Raw genomic sequence first — 14715 nt, 5'->3', positions numbered from 1 at the left:
TGGTAACTAAGTTTCATAGTTCAGATGGAAATAGGAAATAGAATAGTTTGTAATAATAACATAAATCTATCTATACTCTAAACCAAAGACTAAAAGTTGCACATTTTTGTCAATTTCTTATAATTCTCTTTTTACTGTTCCTCGTAGATAATTCGGTCAGAATAGAAGAAAACGTCTGTTTTAAGAAAGTTTGAAAATTCTTCAGAGATTGATGAATTCTTCTCAATGCAATTTAGGATCATCAATTTAGAGGCTATTGGCACTGAAAGAAAGAAGAATGATTTTTATATTTTTTTCGAAATATTATTTGATGGATTGGATTTAATGGTAATTTATAGCCTACCAGTGAGGTAATTCATCAGGTTCCATACAGCTCAAGGTGACAGAGTCGAAAAGTTTGCCGTCTCCGCAGGTAAGCAGTCGTGGATGACCATCGACACAGGTGATCAATCTTCCACAATCTCCAGGTACTGGGAATCTGAATAAAAATTTCATTATTATTTATTTTCACTTTCAGAGGTTTATCGTTTATTTATAACAGCTCTCAAGAATAACATGCTGGCTGTAAGATGAAAGAAAAAGAGAAAACAGTGTGTTTGTTAAGAAAGCTGATGGTAAAACAGAATAATCATAAAACAGATAATTTTCTCAGAGGTGGTTCAAACCAAAGGCGGACCGGTTTTTAATTTGCGACCATTGGGTATTTAAGAACTTTGCCTTCGTTTATTTTTAAAAACAACCCACGCGATATAGTTTTTAAGACAGGCCTGTCTAACTGCTAGAAGCGAAAGAGCCACTGCTCCCACTCTTACCGCTTCAGACTTCCCCCACCACCTAGTAGTGTTAGTAGTGGGGGAGCGGTTTCTAGCAGATGGGACTAGGAATACGCGTGAAATATTGGAAGAGTCGGGAAACCAACTGGAGGAGTGGGGGGAGCCGAGCGTGAGCTCCGTGGTAGGGGAAGGAGCCACGAGTGTCCCGCGGGCTGCAGGTTAGACAGGGTATGCATCGTTCATAATTCTTTCTTCGACAAGTTAAAGTAAACTAGAGCCAACCCTTTCTCGGCCAATTCCGGTTAGACCAAAAGTGGCAAAAAAAATTTTGGCCGTTCGTTGAGATTTTGACCCACTAAAGAATTTTTTTGATAACTTTTACCGTTTGGCCTGAACAAAAGTGACAAAGTCTAAATGTTATAGCCCCCTTCTCAAGATTTTCAATCTTAGATACGAGTTGGCTAATAAGTATCAATTTCACTGCTACTTCAGTATCTCGGACTGTTGGGGATTTTATTTCAAATATTTTCAAAGTTATAAATAAATACCTGGGATAGGGCCAGAATTTGGCAGCCGCGCTATGGGAAGGCACTTTGTGAGGGCATTTGAATCCGACTATTTCCTCCGGATTACAGTAGGGTAGTAATTGATCAGGCCAGATGCAATTGTGGCTCTTTGCCTCGTAAACTAATCCAGCATCGCAATGTACTTCTTGTGGATGACCGTGGACGCATTTGATGTAAGTTGTACTGCATGTGTCGCTGATGGGGTACAGGCCAAATTGGTATTCGCAACCGGGGGTACTCAGTGGAGTGACTGAAAATAATTATTCTTAATTAAAGAAATAAAAAATGCATAAGGGCCAAATTTGAACAAGTGGCACATCTGGCTATTTTTCACAAACTTTTCATATAAATTCTCGTTTCCCGATGCGAATGTGTTAGGTATAAAAATGACGTCAGTAATTAGAGTTACTATGACTTTTTAAAAATAACCCTTCAATTAAAAAAAAGAGAAAGGTACAGAATTAAAAGTATTCTTCTGAATATCTACTAAAATCAGAGATGCTAATAATTAGTAGAACACTAATTAATTTTCTATTAGCAAATGATGCAATTCGGAGAAAAATAATGGTAGACGGCGGATTACGTAAATGATAAATAAAGAAAGAAATAAATGTAGCAGAACAAGTCGTTCGATTTACAGGAAAATTAAATACCAAGTGAGCAAAAACAGAATACACCGGTATAATTGAAGTAATTTGTGGCAGGACTTCATGATGGATGACAGTGACGTGACCTACTAAAGCACCGTAAATGTTACCGAAATTGCTTTACCGTGCAACTTTTACTTTCTTGCACGAATGTTGCGTATGCGCATCGTATCAAATTGATCTTTCTTTTCACCCCTTGAACGAACACTTCTGTCGATTGAAAGGATAAAAAGAAAATTACATTATATAATAAAACGTAAAGTTTCGTATACTTGTTTCTCAGCTACGACTTAACTATGATATCGATAACGATTATGAAGGGCGTAACGCGATATACTTACGGTCAGCCTTGCGATCACCGCATTTAACAGCCCAATTGTAGTTGCAATGTTGGTAGACAGCTCCGTGGCCGTCGAAGAGTAGTCCGTTCTCGCAGTATTCGAGGGTCAGGGTGCCATTTGTGCAGAGGAAGTAAGCGTTGCAGCTCTCAGGGTGGGGATACGCGTGCACCCCGTACGGGTCGGGACAGGGTGGTGCACCCAAAAGAGTAGTTCCTTCGACTGTATTTAAAAAGAAAATAAATAAATCAAACATTCTTGTGTAAACAACAAAGTATCTTTTAATTAAAATTCACACTCGAAGGTTAAAACGATTGGGAAAACCAGTTAGAATGAAGCGAGAATTTGAAAGGAAACGACGAATTCCCGCGTCGAATCATCGAAGCGAATCACGAAGCTACGATACTCGTGCATCATCGAATGGAAAGTTGTCGCTTGATTTTTTGCCCGAAGAAATGGTCGAGAAACGCGTAGACGCGGCCACAAATCGTCGGCAATCACGACCGATTGATCGCGCGATGATTTCTAACTCCGCCGACAATCGCGATAGAAAGGAAAGAGAAATAAGGACGAGAAGCAAGGAGGTAATCCTGTCGGTGTGTGTAGAAGGAGAAACTTGAATATCCTAACGATTTAGATCGCGCAAACACGAGTTATTCGTTATCAATGTTGAAAGAGAAAGGAAACCGACACGATCGTAGATCATCGTAGAACGTTGCAGACGAAGCAAGATCGATGGAAGATTAACGAAGATTAACACTGGTGAATGATAAATCCCTAATATCCTTTAATCGAATCCAGAAGCGATAGAAGAAGATGAAGAGAATCGGACGAAGACAAAGACGAACGAGCCGCGGTGGAGGCGCTTACATGAATAATGCAGCTGGGATTCAGATGGTAACCGCAGATACGAGCGATGAATTTCAAAATAATAGGACGCGAGGAAGGCGTGAACGGTAGACAGACTCCGCCATTATATCATAGACCACGTAACCATATGGCGAGAGGATCGCGTTGGCGGGCCAGTGAAAGCTATTGAAATCCTACGACTAACACGAGGGCACCAACTGCACCGGAATACCGCTATAGGGATGCAGCGTGGAGAACGGCCGATCCACCTGTTGCCATCGTTCCGCTTCAAGAAGATGGCCCATCGTTGGCCAACGGACAAACGTCCACCTCCGTCGATGAGATTCGCTGCCGGTTCCGCGGAAAACACTTACCGGTGAGCAAGAAAACCGTCAGGGCCAATAGGGTCACGATCCTCGGGTGGCTCATTGCGCTCGTTCGGTCTAATCCTCCACGGGTTGACTCTGACTACTGACACTTTGTTATCGACCTCGGCACAACTTCTCCCCTTCACTTGCCCGGTACGCTCGGTCGCTCGTTTCGATACCCCACCAGGTCCTCGCGGTTTCTTACCGCCATCGTGCGGCTTCGGTTAACCGGCGAGTTCAGCCGAGCGGATCCTTCTCGGAGTCGTAAGACTTCTTTTCGCGCCCGTACAAATCAGTCGGACTATGGAATTTCGGGAGATTCGGGGAAAATTTCGGAGGAGATATGGAAGAGGAGGTTCAGGGATGATATCTGGTTCTAGAGGTTTTGGGTAGTTGGATCCTCCTAGGGTAATCTGTGTACTGACATTACTAATTTGAGTACATCCCTAGTTGGGTCTACCTCTCTAGTTACATTTACCTAAGTACCTACGTTCGTGTATTTATATTCACCTGTGGATCTAAATTTTGCTATAGAGTACCTTGTATGTCTACATTAGTCTGTCTCTACTTATCTATCTACCTACACTGGTGGAATTAATTCTGGACACTTTGAATAAAAATATTCTTTATTTCATATTCGCGCAGAAATTGATACCCTAATATTTTTATTGTAATTTATAATGTTTATATTTAATATTTTCACATAATTTGGTTTATAAATGTTTGAAAATTTTAATTAAAAAAAATCACAGGATGAAAGGATATCCAACGAAATATTAATTTCTTTCTACCTCCTTTGATATGTTGAAATTGCAATTTTTATTGTATATTAAAAGTATGGCTTTTGTAAATCTTTTTACTGATTTTTTTATATAAGCGATGCCCTAAAATTAGAAAACAATGATTAGAATATAAAATATAAATGATTATATATTAAATAATTTGAATGAATGCGAAATTTAAGAAAAATTTAAAAGTGTCCAGAATTAATTCCACTAATGTACCTATCTATTTATCTATCTATCTGCCTATTTATCTATCCTCCCATTCAACTATCTATCTATCTACCAATCTACCTATCTACCTATCTACGTTCACTTGCTTGCAAATTACCTCTGTACCCAGCTATCTACATATGTTTTACCTATGTACAGCTGTCGATGTATGGGTGAAGTAGATTACCCCCTCAGGGTCTCAGTCAGTGTTACGCAACTGCCATCCGCTACCCGAAGCTCGAAGGGGGAACCAGATCTCCCGTCATGGATAGTGAAAGCCGACGAATACCACTCGCGATCTTGCTACTCATGATCCAGCATTGTCGGTGAACCGGTCAGATGAACGAAACGAACACGTCACGGTCATGCCGCTGATCGATGATCGATCCAGCTCTCGATTCTTTGTCTGTCGAAACGACAATGCTTGACATTTGGTCATCCAAAGATTTTGCAATTCTTTATTCCTGATGGTTGTTCTATGGTAATGGCGCACTGTTCGTCGAAGCATTGATTAATAGCTTGGATTCGAGCTGGGGCGAAATATTAATTTCTGAAATTTTGGAGGAAATTTATAGTTGATCTATTTTCAGTTTGATATGTAAATGTAATAATGATACTTGATGATGGGAGATTGCTTTAGATCGCTTCTACGATTCTATCGAGAATAATGTTAGTTATTCGTCTGGAGAATTCGTTTCCATCGGATACATTGTAAATTATGTAAAGAGAAAGGTTACAATCGGGCGATTAAGTGAAATTCTCTACCCACCTGAAGAACCATTTTATACCCAGCTTATTGTATTCAAAACAAGATGAATTTTCAATTGTTCCAGTCGAACACCGTAATTATCCCTTAAATATTAAAATGTATTCAATATTCAACAATCGGATAATGTTAAAAATTGGAGTATTTTATTTTACAGTCGAAATTACGTATACAAAAGAAACCACGCGAAATGAAACGTATCGCAGACTTCTCTTCAGCTGTCATTTAAATTTCTCCCTGGTATGTTAATTAAGTCGTGGCTATTGATTTCTCCGTTACAACAAACGTCAACAAAATTGTCGACGCTATAAATTTCCAGAACGTAATATCCGTTTACATAAGGAGAAAGGTATAATTATCGTGGAGGTGTATGCAAAAGCCACTCATTTACGTAACTGTATCGCGGGTTTATTGTTCCTAAATGTAATAAAAAAAAAAAAAAAAAAAAAAAAAAAATAATTAAGCGTTACAAACGTATCGCCGAGTAACTGGCACCTTGTCTTTCCTCTCAGTTCTTGTTCTTGTAATAATCCTCGCTGTAACAGGAGATAAAAACAAAAATAAGAAGTTGAATATTACAGTGTAAATTTTGGATTCGTTGGAACTTTTTAAAAATATGGAATTCTTATTTTGCGCTATACAAATTAGACGAGAGTTAACTAATTAAATAATAAAATAATAAAAAAATTCTCACCATCCAGGCACGTTCTCCGGATCGGTACACCTGAAGCTGTCCTCGCTATAAACGGTGCTAGCCTCGCATTGTCCTTTCTGCGGTTGGACGCCATTTTTGCAAATGTAGAACTTGGCGCAGTCCTCCGGATGAGGATACGTAGGATGGGGTAAGATCCTGCCAAGGGGACCAGCCACATCACCATCGGGACAGACGAAACCATCGTCAAGGGCGTCTCTCTTCACGTGCTCGCACAGTCTGCTGGCATCCGCAGCCCAGACGCAACTTGACATTTTGTCCTCGTAGATTAAGCCAGGCGGACAAGGCATTACCTGGGGCACGCCATCGATGCAGTTCACGAAACGATCACACGCGGTCGGATCTTCGTGCTTGAAGTATCCATTGGCACGAGGGCATCCCTTCGATGGCTGTGGTTCCTCTGAATGGTAACAAAATAATAGAATAGATACTTTTTCTATAAAAATAGAAAATTATAATTTTATTCGACACAGAATTCTGGCTCTCTCCATGGTCCGCGCTCTAGGGACTCTCTCCGTGGTCCGCCGTCCGAGGGTTCAGAAAAGCATTGTTATATTTCTTAATTTTTTAGGAAAAGGGTTAATCGTTGTATTAATAACTTAAGTTGATATTTTGTATTTATTTTACGATCCGATTCGTATTCGTGCGTATCTTAGGCTGTTGTTAGAAAGAAAAATGAACAAACATTTAACTATTTGATGCGATACCGGTTTTTACAATCGCTGAAATAGTAAAAGAAACATCGAACTCTTGTCCTTTCACTGGGATTCTTGGGTCCGCAGAAATGGTAGAGATTAGCATGCAGATTTATTCGCGTGATAAAAAATGGTAAAAGGAGGCAAAGAAAAGAGGTAGGCTCGAAACAAATTTAGCAAAGAATTCGTGGAGAAACTGGTTTATCCTAATTTATTGCATCTTTGCCGACATTGCAACCCGATTTAATCGTTATTCGTGAATGGCCTTATAAGATGGAACCTGAATCTATAGGGATTAAATAACACTGGCAGCCAAAATCTTGGGTGCATGGGTTAATCAGGAAAGTATTCTTGAATTCTTTTCAATTTGTAAAATTTAATAAACTAAATAGAGGACGAAAGGATTATAAATATTATTATAAAAAAAGGAATATTGATAGTGAAAGTGTTTAGTATTTTTTTATGTAGAAATCAAAATGACACTCAAAGTACTAAGTGAAGAATATAAATTCAACCAGCAGTCTAAGCCAAGAAAGATTGATACGTATACCGTGTAGTTCATTAAGAATTCGACTTACGACAGTGCTCGGAATTTCTCGAAAATAGAAGATACTGTGACCAGAATATTCTCGCGCGCACCGATATCGATACTCGTAACTTTCACTTTTGATTTCTCATAAGTTTACTTCGGCAAGTGATCTTTCCTTGATTACATCTCGTTCGATTAGATAATTTTATTCGAGTTTTACACGCTTAAAAATACCATCGATAAATTGACCTTTGTACGGCTCGAATTGACCCTAAGTGAAAATCAAGTGACTTTCGTTAAAGAAAGTAAAACAATATTTGACTCTGTTTTTTGTGGAATATGTAAATTAGGGTTAAATTAACACTTTCGACCCAACCCTTAAAATAATTGTAACAATATTAAACTACATATGATTTTCTTAATTATATTCAAAATAATAATTAAATTTTGATAAACTTCCAAATAATTTGACGAGGCAAATTTTATCAATCAAGTGTAAAGATGAAAAATCTATATTCGAAAGTAACGTAATTATGCCAGATCGGATTTAAATAATTAAATTCTGATATTTCGTTTAATAAGCATCCAAATAATTTCACGAGGCAAAATTTCATTTTATCAATCAAGTGTAAAATTGAACGTAACGTAATTATGCCAGAAACGAATGTAAAAATAAAAAGACACGAGTGGAACTTACGAAGAAGAGTTCTATCACCGCAGGGTACATTGGCCGGTAGATCACAGAACTCCTTCTTAGGGTTGTCGTCCCTGAAGACGAGCCCGTCCTTGCACAATTTCTCTTCCGCCTTACCGTCCACGCAGGCGTAATAAAGATCGCACTGTTCCGGATCCGGGAAGAAACCCTTAAGTTCCGGGCATCTAAACTGTCCTCTACTTAATCCGACACAACAAAGTAACAAAAGGGTGACCACGTATCGCGACATGGTCCTTCTCTGAAAACCCTTAATCTTAAAAGAACACGTCCCCCGTATCTTCTTCGTCCTTTATTCCTCTTGCTCTTCTTCTTCTGCTCGCCTGTCGACGGCACGTAGCAACGTGGGTATGACGTGAGTGCAGACCTGAAACTGGTCCTGATTCGCCTGCTCGCCACACCACCACTGCATCTTTCCTTGCATTTCACAACCCCCCCCCACCCCCCTTACTCTTTCGCCGAAACTCCTTTCTCGCTTGCTCCGCTATCGCCGCTTTTCTTCGGGGAGAACGCGTTCTATATGTAGGTACACAGGTTACATCAAAATAAATGTAACAGGCAAAGAAGAATTCGAGTGAAATCTTTTTATACAGGGTGATCATCTTGCTAAGCGAACCAAAGGCGTTGAAGACTAGAAATGGGGTGAAAAATCATTAACAGTAATTATCATAATAACCGTGATTTTTTTTTATTTTGATCCTTGTTCTTGATTGAATTCAATACAGCTTACATAAAAATAGCTGCCTATAATATAAATTTATCGAAGCTCTAATTATTAATAGTTAAATTTAAATTTCAACACCTTTAAAATTTCAAAATTACCTATTTTAAGCCAACCTGTAGATTCTCGTGAATTAGCATTCGGCCGGCTTTCTGTCCCGCGTTACGTCTACCTTTTATCTTCTTTTTGCATTTCACGATTGCACGCAAATATATTATCGATATCGATATTGCCGTGCGTCGCCGTCTTCCGGGTGCGCGAACACACCCTTTGACAATTCTGCTATCTGGTCCGGGGCTTATCAGTGATCCGGGTATCTCGTTATCGGGATAGTTCTGGTAGAAATTCGCGAACCGGAAAATCATATGGGAAAGTGTATTTGATCAATGAGAATTACTTTGATCTTGTGGAAAAAGAAATTTACTGTGGTTCTTTCATTTTATCTTCGAATTTTTATTTTCAAAAATATATTTATTATTTGAATTTTGCTTTAAGTCTTCGATAGCTGTAAACATTGAATCGTTTTATATTATTAAACGAGACAAAGTCGTTATCTTAAAGAGGGTGAACGTTCCAGATGGAAGAAAATGAATAACTGTATAACAGTTCGGTATGATTGATTAAAATCTTCTGATACGTCTGGTACGATTTCACAGGCATTTGTGAAATTGTATTTGCGCAATACTGAAAGTGTCCGTGAATGTTAATATCGTTACTTCTGTGCACACCCGTTCTCTTCCGGGTGCTTTGAATACGTGCGTATTTCCTTTGATATTCTCATTAGAGCATTCACTTTTCTTTAATCAATGATTCTTATAGTATTTATTTCCAATTTTTCATTAAATCGCTGTGCTTCAAAGATTCTATCGTAATTTTTGTTAACGATTGGTTTCAGAACAATTAGTTATCAACAATTTTTTATCGTTCCAGTAATTCGAAGCCGATGTCCTTATAATTGCCCATAACTAATTAATTACTGGCAGAATCCTGACGAAACTTGTATGTGAAGATTTCTACGAGTATGTTTTTTTAAAAATAAATTATAAAAGTTCAAAAATTGTTTGCAGGAAATGAGTAATTAATAATTTTCCTCTGTACGTGTTAAGGGAACTTTGGAAATCAACTTTGTTCCTGCTCTCCTGTTCGATCGACAGCGTCATCTAGCCGATGGGAACGGAACTAACTCTATAAAGTCAGTGACTACAGATGCAGAAAACTGGACATGCTTTCGTTTTCGAGCGGTCGTGATACACGTGGTCCCAGGCACCCCCAGATGAGATTAGGTCTGCATGGTTCTTTGGGCAAAAAGGAGCAGTCCAAGCTCCTAAAGCACGCCACCCGAGGGAATAGGGTGCGCAAACGCATCCTGAAAATCCCAAATCGGGAAAATTATAAAGTAAAGTTAGGTCTGCATAGTCCCCTGTGGCTCGGGGGGAGTAGAATACGGCCACGGTATCCCCTGCCTGTCGTAAGAGGCGACTAAAAGGGGGATGTAAAGGAGCGAGTGAACTAAAAGTAATGCAAAGAGTGAGAGAGATAATGTAACTGGCAAAGCGAAAGAAAGAATGTACGGAGAGACATTAAGATTTAAAGAAAAGAGTGTAAAAATGCGCGAGAAAAAGGATTGGCGTAAGTAATTACTGCCAACCTTGCCCAAGCGCGGGGACGAAAGAGTTCGTTGGACAAAAAGGGACAGTTGAGGTCCCTATAGTACGCCCCCCTCGCAGCAATATCCCAAAATGAGGGAGAGGCTGAACTTTACTTTAGCGGACATAAAATTATCCACTTTTTTCTCCTCAATCTAATAGTTTTCGATGGGTAGAATCCAAAAATTCAGGTTTTAACTATCGAAATGCAGCGATTTAAAAGTTTGACACTAATAGTGCATTTGCAAGGTTACTGCGACGCCATATTGGCTTCTTGTCCAATGAACGGTGTCGCTAGCTGCAGGCAGCAGATACCGACCACTTTAGTGGTCATATCTAATTTTCCTCTATCTATATATAGTCACTGCTGTAACAGTCACTGTTGATATGCGTTTGTTCCAGTTGCGTTTGAAAATTAAAGATCCACGATGGGTATTCCAGGATTAACTACATTCATACGCAATCGCTCACATCGTTACCTAGAATATTACGAATTACATGACACGTATTTGGTAATTGATGGTAACAATATTCGCTGTCAACTATATAATTCGTATGTGAAGTGTAATTGTGCCTTCGGCGGCGATTATGATAAGTATGCACAATGTGTATCAGATTTTTTTGATAATCTATTAAAATGTAATATAATACCATTGGTTTTATTCAATGGGGCTTATGAGAATAAGAAAATGAAAACTGCTATAAGTAGAACAAAGGAAAAGATCGAGAAAGCATCATCTTTTTGCCCTCTCAGTCAAGAGAGAATGAAATTTTTCCCTCTATTTTTAACCAGAGTTTTCAAAAATGTTTTGAAAGAAAAAAATATTCGTGACGTGCAATGTTTATTTGAGGCTCATAATGTTGCAGCCTCGGTGGCAAAAATTTTAAATTGTCCTGTACTCAGCTATGATTCTGACTTCTACATATATGGATCATTATATATACCATTTAATACATTAGATAAATATGCAACCAAAAGTGGAACAGGAAAAGGCTATCTGATGTGCTGTAGAATTTATAGAACTGAACGCTTATTGAATTCTTTTGAAGGTTTAGATGAATCAATGTTACCATTGGTAGAGATACTCTTGGGTAATGATTATGTAAAACGTACATTTAAAAACTTCTTTCGTCATTTCAAATTACATGGAGTATCAAGGAATAAACATGACTACCAACAACGTCGTATAGAAGAAACCTTCACTTGGTTAAGCAAATATACATTGGATAAAGCTATTGCTGGAATTTTAAGTAGATTAGACAAGCCTATACGACAAAGAATACTGCACTTGATAGAGACTAGTATAAATAGTTACACAAATGCATCTACCGAAATACTTATTCCATTAGGTTTTTCAAAAGAATATGTTGCCCAAGTAAATAGCCATCATTTAAATAGAATTTTCAAATATGATGGTGATATTGATAGCTTAACATATATAGAAGAAATTGATGAAAAAGATGGCATTGACACAAGCGAAGAAGAGGAAGAAGAAGAAGAAGAAAATGAAATAATGAACATACCCGATGAGTCTGATTCAATGTACAGTAATGCACTTGTTAGTAATTTACCTGTATGGTTTATAAATGAACTTCTAATGGGTAAACACCCGCCATATTTTCTGGACTTAATAATTCGATGTGTATATATTTGTTCTCCACAAATAGAGGACTGCAATTATCCTTCAACCGTTATGATATGTTCAAGAATTATTAACGTTATATTTGCACTTTTAAAATCAGCAGTAAACAATGAAATACGTGATATGAGCTATATAACCAGAGGTAAAAACGATTCAATAGCACATTATAAATTAGAATGTACAGGAAGTATAGTTTCTTGTGCACTTCCATCTTTGGCTAATCTAAGAAACGTGCCATTAACTATTAGAAAAGAGATTTTTAATGATACATTAGAAGTTGCAGAACATATGGAACATATAAATGAATTTCCATCAGAATGGATATTATATATAATGTGTATAAAATATTGGATGAAACACCATGATCCTTGCACATCATTATACAGTTGTGCATACTCCCTATTTGTTTGTATGTTATTTCATGTAATAGACATAAAAATCGGGAAATGTAGAGTTGCATCCAATTTTCAACGTAAATATAGTAAAAGGCTTCAGTATATAGAAGAGAAAAGAAAAGCAAATAGTTATAAACCAAATTATTCTATGGATGTTACAATTACTGAAGCCCTTAATGAAGTCGACCCTGATGATTCTATACTGGCAGCGCCTTTTTTCATTTCTCATTTTAAAATGGATACAAAATTGTATTCAAATCCAAAGAAATTTAATAAATTTATAGTTCACATATTTGCAGAGTTTCAAAATTGTTTAAAACACGGTATGGATTTGAATACACTTTTAGGAGAGCCTTATCCACCGACTAATATTGCTAATTTATATAATGGTACCTTACTATACAATTTATCTACTAATTTTCAATCGCGGGATGATATTGAAAAATATATAAATACTGTGTTTCATAAATCACCAAGCCTTTTAAGGGTTTTTAATATATTTTTGGTAAAAATAAAACTTTTGTTTCCGTTAATCCAGGAAGTTAAATCTCGCAAATAGCAGAGAAAGCATAAACGTCAAAAATTAAATCATAACTCGGATAAAGATGATTCTGAGTACTATGGCGCTGAGGAAGACTTAGATAAATCAGAATTTCGTGATCCAAATAATCGATTTTGTTCATTTACTTTAAACTATATACTTTTTGTAAACTAAATACTTTATTTTACTTTACTTTACTTTATTTTATATTTTATATAAAAGTTGAAACCCTACGAGTTGTATGTATATGCATATATAATGTAACTAAATGCGAGTGTGAAATAAAAGTAAACTAAAGATCTATCGGTATAAAAATTTTCATTTGAGTTATTTTATTTTATTATATTTTATTCCTATTTCTTCTTGGAAATAGAACGTATCAGCTTTTGTTTTTTGCTTTGTGAAGTACTTGCTCTAGGATACTGGAAAGAATGTATAATTAATTTCCATAATCGTAATAAACTTGCAATAAAATTTTAAATTACATTTCGATACATTTCCCAAAATGCAGTAAACATTGTTTTAAGTATATTTGCTTCTTCCCTCAGAGTAGGCAGGCAATAACCATCTTCTCCATGTTTTATTATTAATCCATCATGAACAGCGCAATCCAATTTCTTTTTCAATTCTTCAGTGAATGTTTTCAACTTACTATCAATCGAGTAACGATGACGGAGATATTGACTGATAAGAGTTGAATTAACATAAACTTTGCGTAGTTGTAACTTTTTAACTGCTAAACGATTCATTTGCGGGGTGATTTGGGTGAATGGTCATTATTAATACATTTTTTACAAGAATTACCTATTATTATTTTTTATTGCTATTATTATTCTTTTTTTCGGTGAAACTACAAAACAAATACGTCCTTCCCGATTTCGATGATTTTCATTCTCACATCCCGACATCCCTTATATTCCCGTATCTTTTATATCCCTGTATTAATTATACCCTCGCATCCCTTACATCCATGTAACACTTATATCCGTGCACCCCTTACATCTCTGCATTTCTCACATCTCTGCTTTCTTTATATCTCTGCATCAGTTACATTCCTGCTTTCTTTACCTCCCTGCAGCCCTTACATCTGTGTATTTCCTACATCCCTGCTTTCTTTATATCTCTGCATTCCTTACATAACTGCATCGCTTACATCCCTGCATCCCTTATATTCCTGCTTTCTTTATATCTCTGCCTTCCTTACATCTCTGTATTCCTCACATCCCTGCAGGCGAACCCTATATCACTGCATCCCTTAGATGTCTGCGTCCCTGCATCTCTTCCATCTTTGTTTCACTTACATGCCTGAATTCCTTACATTCCTGCGTCGTTTACATCTCCGTAACAGAGCATCCCTTCTTTACAGGCCAAGACCCATCCCCTTCAATTATTAATTATTTTATCCTCCTTTATGGGCCAAGACCCACGCTCCCTAACTATTTCTTATCCTACTCCTCTCTATGGACCAAGGCCTCCCTTGGCAAATATTTATTTCTTCATTCTTTCTATGAGCTTATCCTTATAGCACTGCATCCTTTACATCACTGCCCTCCTTACATCTCCGTATCTTTTACATCCCTTAATTCTTTACATCCCTCCATCCTTTACATCTCTGCATCCCTTACATCCCTTATGTCCCTCCAACCCTTATAGCACTGCATCCCTCACATCACTGCCCTCCTTACATCTCCGTATCTTTTACATCCCTCCATCCTTTACATCTCTGCATCCCTTACATCCCTTATGTCCCTCCAACCCTTATAGCACTGCATCCCTTACATCACTGCCCTCCTTACATCTCCGTATCTTTTACATCCCT

At 37.5% G+C, this 14715-nt stretch overlaps 3 protein-coding genes across 5 annotated transcripts; 1 reads left to right on the top strand and 2 right to left on the bottom strand.

The window, feature by feature from the left end:
• Positions 1 to 105: 105 nt before the first annotated feature.
• Positions 106 to 3889, bottom strand: Cpap3-d (cuticular protein analogous to peritrophins 3-D). The gene is made up of 5 exons (XM_034326887.2): positions 3548 to 3889; positions 2328 to 2546; positions 1322 to 1589; positions 344 to 478; positions 106 to 262 (listed from the first exon to the last, which is right to left on the bottom strand). Exons 1-5 carry the CDS (start codon positions 3600 to 3602, stop codon positions 247 to 249), a joined length of 693 nt encoding a protein of 230 aa, XP_034182778.1. The 5' UTR covers positions 3603 to 3889; the 3' UTR covers positions 106 to 246.
• Positions 3890 to 5731: 1842 nt separating this feature from the next.
• LOC117605203 (protein obstructor-E) lies at positions 5732 to 8346 on the bottom strand. The gene is made up of 3 exons (XM_034326225.2): positions 7936 to 8346; positions 5997 to 6414; positions 5732 to 5838 (listed from the first exon to the last, which is right to left on the bottom strand). Exons 1-3 carry the CDS (start codon positions 8180 to 8182, stop codon positions 5811 to 5813), a joined length of 693 nt encoding a protein of 230 aa, XP_034182116.1. The 5' UTR covers positions 8183 to 8346; the 3' UTR covers positions 5732 to 5810.
• A 2305-nt stretch (positions 8347 to 10651) lies between these two features.
• Positions 10652 to 13285, top strand: LOC117605190 (protein asteroid-like). 3 transcript variants are annotated; one of them, XR_004581619.2, is made up of 3 exons: positions 10652 to 11876; positions 11986 to 12102; positions 12894 to 13285. XR_004581619.2 is itself a non-coding variant. In XM_034326202.2 (2 exons), exons 1-2 carry the CDS (start codon positions 10746 to 10748, stop codon positions 12899 to 12901), a joined length of 1365 nt encoding a protein of 454 aa, XP_034182093.2. In that variant the 5' UTR covers positions 10652 to 10745; the 3' UTR covers positions 12902 to 13279. The 3 variants fall into 3 exon arrangements, 2 of the variants coding, with proteins under 2 accessions (XP_034182093.2, XP_034182094.2); XM_034326202.2 differs by having other exon boundaries at positions 10652 to 12102; positions 12894 to 13279; XM_034326203.2 differs by lacking the exon at positions 12894 to 13285 and having other exon boundaries at positions 11986 to 12167.
• Positions 13286 to 14715: the final 1430 nt, after the last annotated feature.

Source organism: Osmia lignaria, chromosome 3 (assembly GCF_051020975.1).
Source record: "Osmia lignaria lignaria isolate PbOS001 chromosome 3, iyOsmLign1, whole genome shotgun sequence".
Lineage (NCBI taxonomy): Eukaryota > Metazoa > Arthropoda > Insecta > Hymenoptera > Megachilidae > Osmia > Osmia lignaria.
This window is presented reverse-complemented; position numbering and strand designations above follow the sequence as displayed.